This window comes from Panulirus ornatus, chromosome 3, assembly GCF_036320965.1.
Source record: "Panulirus ornatus isolate Po-2019 chromosome 3, ASM3632096v1, whole genome shotgun sequence".
NCBI classification, from domain to species: Eukaryota; Metazoa; Arthropoda; class Malacostraca; order Decapoda; family Palinuridae; genus Panulirus; species Panulirus ornatus.
In genome coordinates, this window is record NC_092226.1 from 42,342,261 (window position 1) to 42,354,384 (window position 12,124).

General features: G+C 46.8%; 1 protein-coding gene across 1 annotated transcript in view; it reads left to right on the plus strand.

Annotated features, from left to right (window-relative positions):
• Window positions 1-374: 374 nt before the first annotated feature.
• The window catches only part of LOC139762480 (uncharacterized), a 110,861-nt gene continuing 99,111 nt past the window's right edge, over window positions 375-12,124 (plus strand). Inside the window, exon 1 of the mRNA XM_071687412.1 lies at window positions 375-918. Within this exon, the coding sequence (XP_071543513.1) occupies window positions 694-918 (225 nt within the window). The 5' untranslated portion in view covers window positions 375-693. The remainder of the gene's footprint in view (window positions 919-12,124) is intronic.

The window sequence follows — 12,124 nt, forward strand, 5'->3', positions numbered from 1 at the left end:
GAAGAAGAGATAGTTAACAAAAACTACAAACACAAGAGATAAGAAGAAAAGAAGGAAGGTGTGAGTAGGAGAGAGCCAGTCATGAAGGAGCCAGGGTCTTACACACACACACACACACACACACACACACAACCACAGTCAACTGGCTGCCACCTCCTACCACACTAGCCTCCTGATGACCCATCCACAACGACTCAGACGTCTTTGGCGACATGATGGTCGTCTCCGAGGCACGTGCTGCACGTCTCTCCATCTTGCCGTGTCACACGAGAGCGTGTCACTGGACTGGATACGAACCCGACTCCTCGCATCCCTTCCACGTAAAAAGTACGCTTCCAACATCGGCTCAGGGTATATAAAGGCGGGTAGGGATGTGAGCCTGTAGTGGAAGCCCAGCGCTGACCCAGAACAGAGGTGTGTCGCACCGTCGCCACCCTCTCCCCTGAAACCACACATTACCGCACTCTGTCAACTTGTAGTTCATTTGTCTGCCTCAGTTCAGAAACTTGTGTGTCATTTTATCCTGACTCTTCTTAATAAGAGCTAGCGCGGCAGACACCGACTCAGAAGGATTTCCGCCAACTCTGCCGGATTTGGTGACTAAGACCCGTTGGGGGGTGGCAGAACAGACGAAGTCTGAAGTGAACAGAAACAATATTCTCGTAGCTTATTATATTCGGTCGCCAGACGGGGATGTCTCCTCGCGTTTCCAGTGCGTGGCTATGGTACGCCAGGCTGTGGGCGGCCGTAGCCATATTCCTAGCTATGGGCGTGATGGGCGCCGGCAGGAACCGCCAGGCACGCCAGCTCCAGAGCAGCAGTAACCTGTACGACCTGCTGGACAGGCTGGACACCTCCATACAAGAGAACAGAATTCGGCTGCAGCGAGGCCTGCCCACGATCAGCCATCACTACCGGGTAAGTCTTCACCACACAGCCTCATACCCTGAACATGTAGACAAGTGGCCAGGCACATGATGATGTACGCTGTGTGTGTGTGTGTCTGTGCTGTGTGTCTGAGAGAGAGAGAGAGAGAGAGAGAGAGAGAGAGAGAGAGAGAGAGAGAGAGAGAGAGAGAGAGAGAGAGAGAGAGAGAGTAGCGTGGCACAAGATGTACAGTGTGAGAGAGATATATGTAGCGTGACACATAATGCAAAGTGTGACACAGAAGTAGCGTGGAACATAGTGTGAAGTGTGTGTGTGTGTGTGTGTGTGTGTGTGTGTGTGTGTGTGTGTGTGTGTGTGTGTGTGTGTGTGAGAGTAGCATGATACATAGTGTAAAATGTGAGAAAGAGACAGAAGCACAGTGGCACACATTGTGAAGTGTGAGAGAGATTGAAGTAGCGTGGCACATATTGTAAAGTGAGAGAGAGAGAGAGAGAGAGAGAGAGAGAGAGAGAGAGAGAGAGAGAGAGAGAGAGAGAGTAGCGTGGCACATAGTGTAAAGCGTGTGTGTGTGTGTGTGTGTGTGTGTGTGTGTGTGTGTGAGAGAGAGAGAGAGAGAGAGAGAGAGAGAGAGAGAGAGAGAGAGAGAGAGAGAGAGAGAGAGAGAGAGAGAGAGAGAGAGAGAGAGAGAGAGAGAGTAGCGTGGCACATAGTGTAAAGTGTGAGAGAGACAAGCAGCGTGGCACACAGTGTGAGGTGTGAGAGAGGGACAAGTAGCGTGGCACACTGTGTGAAGTGTGAAAGATAGAAGCAGCGTGGCACATAAGAGTGAAATGTGAGAGACAGAAGTAGCGTGGAACAGTGTGTGGTGTGAGAAAGAGACAGAAGTAGCGTGACACACACTGTAAAGTGTGAGAAAGAGACAAGTAGCGTGGCACACAGTATGAAGTGTGAGAAAGAGACAGAAGTAGCGTGGCACACATTGTGAAGTGTAAGAGAGAGCCAGAAGTAGTGGCAATAGTGTGAAGTATGAGAGAGACAGAAGTAGCGAGGCACATAGTGTGAAGTGTCAGGAAGAGACAGAAGTAGCGTGGCACATTGTGCAAAGTGTGAAAGAGACAGAAGTATCGTGGCATATAGTGGAGAGAGAGAGAGAGAGAGAGAGAGAGAGAGAGAGAGAGAGAGAGAGAGAGAGAGAGAGAGAGAGAGAGTGGCACATAGTGCAAAGTGTAAGAGACAGAAGTAGCGTAGCACACAGTGTGAAGTGTGAGAGACAGAAGTACCATGGCACACAGTGTGAAGTGCGAGGTAAAGATCGAGGTAGCGTAGCACAAAGTGTAAAGTGTGAGAGAGACAAGTAGCGTGGCACATAGTGTGAAGCGTGTGTGACAGAAGTAACATGAAACACAGTGTGCACACAGTGTGAAGTGTCTGAGAGAGACAGAAGTAGCGTGGCACAGTGTGAAGTGCGAGAGACACAAGTAACGTGGCACAGTGTGAAGTGTGAGACAGAAATAGCGTGGCACAGCGTGAAGTGTGAGATAGAAAGTAGCGTGGCACATAGTGTGAAGAGTGAGAGAGACAGAAGTAGCGTGGCACAGCGAAATGCGAGAGACAAAAGTAGCGTGGCACACAGTGTGAAGTGTGAGACAAGTAGCATGGCGCATAGTATGAAGTGTGAGAGAGAGAGAAGTAGCGTAGCACACACTGTGAAGTGTCTGAGAGACAGAAGTAGCATGGCACACAGTGTGAAGTGTGAGAGACAGAAGTAGCGTAGCACACAGTGTGAAGTGTGAGCGACAGAAGTAGCATGGCACACAGTGTGAAGTATGAGACAGAAGTAGCGTAGCACACATGTGAAGTGTCTGGGAGAGACAGAAGTAGCATGGCACACAGTGTGAAGTATGAGACAGAAGTAGCATGGCACACAGTGTGAAGTATGAGACAGAAGTAGCATGGCACACAGTGTGAAGTGTGAGCAACAGAAGTAGCATGGGAAACAGTGTGAAGTGTGAGAGACAGAAGTAGCGTGGCACACAGTGTGAAGTGTGAGACAGAAGTAGCATGGCACACAGTATGAAGTGTGAACGCCAGAAGTAGCATGGCACACAGTGTGAAGTGTGAGCAACAGAAGTAGCATGGGACACAGTGTGAAGTGTGAGAGACAGAAGTAGCGTGGCACACAGTGTGAAGTGTGAGACAGAAGTAGCATGGCACACAGTAGGAAGTGTGAGCGCCAGAAGTAGCATGGCACACAGTGTGAAATGTGAGAGACAGAAGTAGCGTAGCACACAGTGTGAAGTGTCTGAGGGAGACAGAAGTAGCGTGGCACACAGTGTGAAGTATGAGACAGAAGTAGCATGGCACACAGTGTGAAGTGTGAGCGACAGAAGTAGCATGGCACACAGTGTGAAGTATGAGACAGAAGTAGCATGGCACACAGTGTGAAGTATGAGACACAAGTAGCATGGCACACAGTGTGAAGTATGAGACAGAAGTAGCATGGCACACAGTGTGAAGTGTGAGCGACAGAAGTAGCATGGCACACAGTGTGAAGTGTGAGACAAGTAGCGTGGCACACAGTGTGAAGTGTGAGACAGAAGTAGCGTGGCACACAGTGTGAAGTGTGAGACATAAGTAGCGTGGCACACAGTATGAAGTGTGAGACATAAGTAGCGTGGCACACAGTGTGAAGTGTGAGACAGAAGTAGCGTGGCACACAGTATGAAGTGTGAGACATAAGTAGCGTGGCACACAGTGTGAAGTGTGAGAGCACACACCACAGTGTAATACCTCGTTGGGAGTGTGGGGGGGTAGCAGGCAGCCCAGACACAGGAGCTGACCAGACGGAAGGTTGGTCGTGTTCCCGTCAGCCTCACGGGGTTCACCCTGGCCTGTAGTGCCAGTATGGGACGCCACACACAACTTCCACTTAACGGTATAACATAAGAGGAGGAGGAGGAGGAGGCTTGCTGCCTCAGTGCAGGTGAGGCGCGCCCGGGTTCGGGGAGGTTGCTGTAGTCCACTAACCTACGGCGGAGCGGAGGGAGTCCCCAGTATAACAAGTGAGGATGTATCTCTACGTCAGGTGGTACACAGCGCCCTCTGCGGCCGGAGACTGACGCTCAAGATACAGCCGGATTGACCCCGTCATTACCTCTCCTTCCGGGTCGGGTCAGAGATATTTTCGTACTGGTTAGGTTAGGTATCAACCACCTAAGTGACCTGAGCCTTAAACCGGGAGTTCGTGTTGTGATGTATTCCCAGAGAACCTCGTACAATAACAACCAGGTGGACTGAAAGGTGTTTAGTCATGTGACTCCTGAGCGTTTGGCCGGTAAACTGATGGAAAACTAATTATCTTTTATCATAACGAAGGCGCCTCGCCCGGCCGACTTGTCCACTCAGCGAGCGTATCTCCCATGGCCCCCACGTGGCTGGGGAGGGTGTCGGCTGGGACCACATACACCGCACTGTGGCATGATCTGCCTAGCAAGATGACCATGAAACAGATTTGTGTTGTACAACAACATATGGTGGGTCTGTGGGTGTTGCAAGTGGCACCAGGTCTGCCTCAACTGACACCGTCAGCTGGACGCTCCTCCTGACACTCCCTGCCCAGTGTTTCAACTGATTCCATGCTAAATAATAATCCTGTACCATCAAGTCGTACTGGACGATCTTCACGGAGAAGTCCTTCACATCTGAACAGTACGTCCCTTTATTACGACACGTACGTCCACAATGCCCTCAAGAGACAAAAAGATACGGTTCTAGATTTACGAGTTACCCATGGTGGAAACAAGAGAAAACTTAGGGTGATCCATTTTCTTATCTTGGAGCTGTCAGCCAGTTGTACAGGGAACTACTGTAACTGCTTCCCTCGCTCTCATATGCCATACATAACGGGAAATACATTCTACCTAAAAACAGCTGATCCACACAAATACGTACATTAAATTTGAAAATAGCAAGTCGTTCATTAGCAAGTCACTTAATAAATTACTTCACATAATTCAAAGTTTTAACTGGAATGTTCACAAAAACACTACCACGTATCAAATTTACCTGGAGACAAGAATCTTTGTAAAATGCACAGCAAGAGATAGTCAGGAGAAACAATTACTGATCATGGTGATAAAGATGCATGAGAGAGAGAGAGAGAGAGAGAGAGAGAGAGAGAGAGAGAGAGAGAGAGAGAGAGAGAGAGAGAGAGAGAGAGCATTACTCACACCCAGCTATACTAGTGGGTATGTACAGTCCATAATGTTCCGTGTTAAAGCTTCCACGGAACACCATAGCTGTTATTTGATGATGACAGCACTACAGCTGTTGGGAAGGTGCTGAAAAATCCCTCGTCTAACCTTATACCTCATCACCACCACCTGTACAGCCACCCACACACCAACACCTGCCTTCACAACCTGGCCTACAAGTCGAAGGCTTATCTTTCTTCCTGTTCTTGTATGTACTGAGGAAACAGTGGCTCCTGACGGCGTTCTTCCTGTTCTTGTATGTACTGAGGAAACAGTGGCTCCTGACGGCGTTCTTCCTGTTCTTGTATGTACTGAGGAAACAGTGGCTCCTAACGGCGTTCTTCCTGTTCTTGTATGTACTGAGGAAACAGTGGCTCCTGACGGCGTTCTTCCTGTTCTTGTATGTACTGAGGAAACAGTGGCTCCTGACGGCGTTCTGTACCTCGAGCCTATATCACCAGCGGCCGGTCCCTTACTTGTGTCAGTACCCCCGGCTCATGGCCAGTCCGGTGCTAGTATGGCCCGGGCTGGGGAGCGTCAGGAAGAGTCCAGGTATTCACCTTTCCCTCGAGATCTCTCCTGCCAGGACCCATATCTTAGGACGCCCGTAGGCTCCCCTTCTAACATACCTGCACACTCTTCACTCACAGCTCACCACCACTTACCACGGAAGGACCCAGATTAGGAGCTCCCCCTTGCCACCACTACCCATGTGCTAAACAACCTCCTTACAGCACTGCGAATTTGTCTCTAGAACCTCTAAGACCCACTTCCATCCACCTCTATCTCCATGATCCCCACACCCACACCCTCCATGGAATCCCTCTCAAAACCCACTGTTACAACCCCACCCCCCCTGCCGCACGACCCATCTCTCCGGACCACATCCTCAGGACCCCTCCTCCTCCTCCTCATAATGGTCACTGGAGACGGGTGAACATCGCCTCACCCAGTCTACTCATTTCTCATTCCCTTTAACGAGACTGTGCAAAAGAAGCAAATTAATACAGACGGCTGGATCTCCAGAGATCTTACTGACAACGTGACTCGACTGGACGATGAGGGATGCGATAATTGCCTGACGCAGGGCACGTGTGACCAATTAGCAGAGCCCCTTACTCTCTCTCTCTCTCTCTCTCTCTCTCTCTCTCTCTCTCTCTCTCTCTCTCTCTCTCTCTCTCTCACACACACACACACACACACATACCTCACCTTCCCACATCTGAGCCAATAATAGTCCGTTATCTATACATTTTTTCTCACTCTCTCCACCATGGAGGGAGCAGCATTCAGCCGAGAGTAGTGAGAGAAAGTAGTGCTCTCGCTGGTCTTAAATCCCTGGCCATGCCGGGCGAGGTGTGGCCACTTGTTCATCAGAGCCATCCAGAAGTAGTGATCCAAGTCTTGCCGACGCCCTCAGCCGACACGTCCTCAGAGTCAACTCGTATGAATGAGTAGCACTCATCATCATAGTGACAACCTTCGGGGTAATAAAATAACCCAGCCGTCAACATAAATGTCAATAATGCATCTAATAGCAAGGGCCTTAACGACCCAAACGAGACAAAGCTCTAAATTCTCCGAGCTACAAGGTCGTTACTCCCTCACGGGCAGCCGCAATAAAATTGTCGAGAAAAATATTCCTTGAATAACTCTGGTGCGTCCTGGGCAAGTCCCATCTGCTGGGACATCCCAGGGGAGCCGCCTCAACTGGCGCCACCAGGGGCGGGAGGCGAGCGGAGGTGGGACGGCTCTGATGTGTGGGAAAGGACAGCTGTGCGGTTTGGGAGAGGGAGAAAGGGACAGGTACGTGATCTGGGGAAGAGAGGGGCAGCTGTGGGATGTGGGGGGGGTGGGAGGGACAGCTGTGGGATGTGAGGGAGGAAGGGACAGTGTTGGAGATTATATGGGGAAGGACAGATAACGGAAGACCTAATGGTCCAAGACCAGGTTATCTACGGTCATAATCTTATTTGTAGGAGAGGCAGGATAATAAAGCAGAAGCCACCTCCCGTTCACCACTCCCTCCGGCTCAACAGCAGACAAGACGAAACGCAGAGAACAAACTTCATGTAGTAAGCAGAGAGTATACTACCATGGAAATTTTATAGGAAAGTGCGATCGGGAAAAGTTCCCAATTCTAAATGCCGCGGAATTCTCTGGAACTGAACTACGAAACAGGAAAAGATCATTTTCTACATGAAGTAAAAAAAAAATGACATTGAAACATGAATAATTAGTGAATGCACATCGTCAAAGTATCTGCCTGGCTTTGAGCTGATGGTACTGACCATCTTCACATTCGTTACATGTGGTGACACTTTATCACTGCCAGTGTTCAACAACCGAAAACTGCTATTACGTCTTCCTTTTAATTACTGTTATTTCTGATCACGGAGTCTTTATCTCTAAGTGTTATGTCGCATCAAGTATCAAGTATGTAAATATCTCATTAGATCTCCTCGGATATTGTGCTTATTTTTCTTAATACTTTTTGGCCTCCGAGACTTTCTTCATGACGCTTATTTCTGAGTGACAGGACTAGTTCTGTTGCTCCGCTTTGAATTTCTTCTGGTTTGTCTTTATCTCTGAGAAGTTTAGTCATGAAGTGAAGAGCATATTCCACATGAGATCTGACCAGGGCGTTGTAAGGACTCCCTACTGTACCCTTCATTCTATAGTCAACTATGTATTGTCACCTACGCAACATTGGCTTTATTGTATGCAAATGAACATTGTTTTACATATTTTCGGTCATTGCTGATAAATATTCTTACTTCTAATAACGTTTTACTGAGCGTCTCTTTATTCATGATTAATAACATTAGCGCAAAAAATGTATTACTTTGCATTTCTATAGAAATTTCATTGTCATGTCTCTGGCCATTCATTAACTTATCTAAGTCTGAATCTTAAGGCAGTCTTCGTTTCACCGAGGTATATTTCCCGATATTGTGTCACCGGCAAAACTTAAAAGTTCTGATGTAGATGAGGAAAACTATGGGACCCAGGTCTGAGCCTTGTGGTACCCCACTCGTCCCATGAAGCCAATCGAACACTTCCCCCATTTTTAGAATCATTAGTTAGCGAGAGAATCGTTAAGGTTTCATAACCAAATGTACTTAAATTCTTTAGTTCCTTATGTATGATAAAGAGAACTCCAACGTACCCTCCAGTGTTCTATACTTAAACTTGCCAACAGCCACCGTCAGAGTGCCACACAAAAGTGAAATAAAAGCTCACGACGTAGGGAATCTAATGTACTCCTGGATAACCGGACTGGCAGACGGACGTGAAACTTTGCAAAGTTTCACGTCTGGTGTGGTGTGGTTAGGGGGAGGAATGGAAGGATGTGGTAGGAGGAAGAGAAGGTATCAGTTATTATGGACAGGTGGGGCGTATGGGAGGAGTGTGTGATGCATGTGTAGCGTCATCTATAGTAACTGCGTATTCGATCCAAACAAAAACGTAATAAAGAAGGTAGATGGGTTGCAAATGAAACGTACGAGGAGAATATTTAGTGCAAGGAGGACTCAACGAAACATGACAGCCAGAGTATGGATGTGAGCGGAAGCGGGCGGCCATTTCTTTGTCTGATCCTAGCGCTATTTTGTTAACACAGGAAATGGCGAACCTGTATAGTATATATATATATATATATATATATATATATATATATATATATATATATATATATATATTCACCATGAACATCACCTCAATGCGCCCGAGGATTGGAACACGGATCAAATTGGCGGTGATGTTATAAGTCCTGTATGAACGCTCTCAAGCCTCAGAAATACTGAACCAATTCTCGGGGCAATACGGTGATATATTCAGACACTCCACTTCGTACTCTCACATAAAATCGATGTTAACAATTTATCTCTATGCGACCCAGGATTCGAACCCGGGTCAAATATTCGCCAACCGGAGATTGTAACCACTCGGCCGGCCATGGTGGCGAGTGTTGTCACCCACCATGGAAGACAGTGTGACATGAGAGATTTGTGTACCCTCGTGTCCTCATGGTTACACTACCCGATTGTCGAGTATCTTAACCGAGTTCGAATCCTGGGGCGCATAGAAGAGATTGGTTTACACACATACACACACACACACAAATATATATAAATATATATATATATATATATATATATATATATATATATATATATATATATATATATATATATATATATATATATACCCTTGAAGGAGAAGCAATAAAACAGTAATAGGTCATGAGTTTGAACATGGTGCCAGAAATATGACCATTTATGCTCACTGGATCCACAACGCCATTATCATAACACTTTCTTTCCTTGTATTTTGTCCTGGCATTTCCTTTTGCTATCCTACCTCTTCTATTGATTGCCATCTGTCCTCAGTATCTATCCTCATCATTACTACAGCTGAGATCAGTGTGAGTATGTGTATCAGTCCTCCCAGCCAGTCACATAGTGTGGACACATCTGCACGATGGAGCTCCCCTACCCTACATCACGTCTCCCACACCCACACACCACTCACTACTTCAACACTCACGCCCGCCATACAGTACTCTCTCTCTCTCTCTCTCTCTCTCTCTCTCTCTCTCTCTCTCTCTCTCTCTCTCTCTCTCTCTCTCTCTCTCTCTTCATACACCAGCAACAGTCATACACTTCAAGTTCTTAAAAGTATCCATACACTGTACTGCAAATTCCAGAGTATAAAGATGCGTGAGCAGCCAGGAACGAGAGAGAGAGAAGAGAGAGAGAGAGAGAGAGAGAGAGAGAGAGAGAGAGAGAGAGAGAGAGAGAGAGAGAGAATATACACAAGTAGAGAGTCATTAAGAGGTTCTCCCCTCCCTCCTTCCCCGAGGGTGTAAGGGAAGGAGGCAGTTGGGGGAGCCATTCCCGGCCGCTGAGTGGCACACATTCCCCCCAGACGTCCTTGCCTAAGTCTGATGAGGCAAGTACACACGGCGGTACTTAGCTACTGCCCCGCACGTCAGGGAAGTCACAGCTGGGGCAAAGGTCTGGCCAGAACACTGCGGGGGTCGTCACACCAGGGCCCCTCCGTCCCAGGAGAAATAATCTTCCGCCATTTATCTTCGCTGTGGATCACATTGTGCCAGTGTAGGGGAGAGGACTTGGGGACCTTCACAGGATTAGCGGCTCTGGGGTGTAGGCCAGCCCGTGGGATAGTGGTTTATGTACCCAGGGTGCTATATGCAGCTCCCAACCTCTCTCTCTCTCTCTCTCTCTCTCTCTCTCTCTCTCTCTCTCTCTCTCTCTCTCTCTCTCTCTCTCTTTTACACGCAATGAGCGGTCGGTAGTTCCTGTGGTAGGGTGGTAGGCAGCCACTATGGTACACTACCCGTACTGACCGCCTGGTTATCGGGGGCGTCAGTGACGGCTGGGCACTGAACCACCACTTCAGTGGCTGTCAAGTGCCGCTCTTTTGATTTAGGTAGCTGTCTCCTCTGCCTCACCCACACGTGGCATCTGGGATCAGTCCACAAATATCCCGCACGGTCTCACCATCTCACACCATATTATCAGTGGTTAGATATGGAGATACCAGTCATGTGGTGGTTGGATATGGGTCACCAGTCCTGTGGTGGTTGGATATGGGGCTACCAGTTCCATGGGGACTGAATATGCTGTTACCAGTCCTGGGATGACTGGTATGGGGCTATCAGTTCTGTGGTTGCTCAATATGCAGCTACTAACACTATGCTAACCCGGTATGAGGCCAACAACAGAATGCTTTGTAAAAGAAAATGGGTCACAAGTCCTCAGAGAACGGAGCTGTTATTGTTTATCCATGGATAACTTATTACATGTATATAACTTCATGTACGCCCGGGATTATTTGTTCCTTAGGTCTTAACTGACATCTAATATATAATTACCTTTATATTTCTGTTCCCGCAATATAACTGTTATAAATTTTTCACGGAAAGGGCTAGATTATTTTCTTTATTGAAAATCTATTTTCTAAAATAGTGACAGACAAATCTGTTTCTTTGTTTTGAAAAAAGTCTTTATTTTGAAACAAGCTTAGCTCCCTCTATGCCTTGGATCAATGTCCTTTCCCTACTTGTCTGTTGCGAAATTCTACACATTTTCTCATATATAACACTGCTAAATCTTTAGATAAATGTCAAATTAAGTAATTTAAACTATACAAATAAAAAAATTAACATGAAGGAAATGAAAGTATATATATATATATATATATATATATATATATATATATATATATATATATATATATATATATATATATATATATATATGTATATATATATATATATATATATATATATATATATATATATATATATATATATATATATATATATATATATATATCAAAACATCGGGACTCGAGAATCAATATCTAGATAGTCACAGGCGCCTTCGAACCCTGGAGTAGTAGGGTACCATGGTCTCCATCATGTCCCGAGATCGTGCACACCGAGCGAGTACCCGACTCATGCCTCACTGACGCATCCATAACTTCACGCTCAGAACAGTGTTTGTGCACGAAAGACAAGTGACTAACAGCTTGGCGGAGTTCCACACTCACACTTCTCAAGCCATCCGGAAATATAATTACAAGATTTCTTTGTGTGCGTGTGTGTGTTTTACCTACTAATCACTTTAAGAAAGCTTCACGAGTGATATGAACCAGTATCGAGACAAGGCTCGACTTACCCCGGATCACACGAACTGATTTCCGAACGGTCGAACCCACCGGTTCGTATGTTCCTATCATTCTGAGACGTTTACTGTGCCGTCTCCGGGAGCTGGGTGCGGACACTGTGTTTACAGCTGCTTGGTTGGGTGGCAGGGAAGGGGGCAGGATAAGGGGATCATATGTGACTGTTTATTTTTGTTACAGTATTTTTGGACTCGTGTATGTGCTCGACATGTTTATTAGTGGGTGCGTCTGTCTGAACGTCCTCCTCAGGGAGTTTGTCTAGGTGTTTG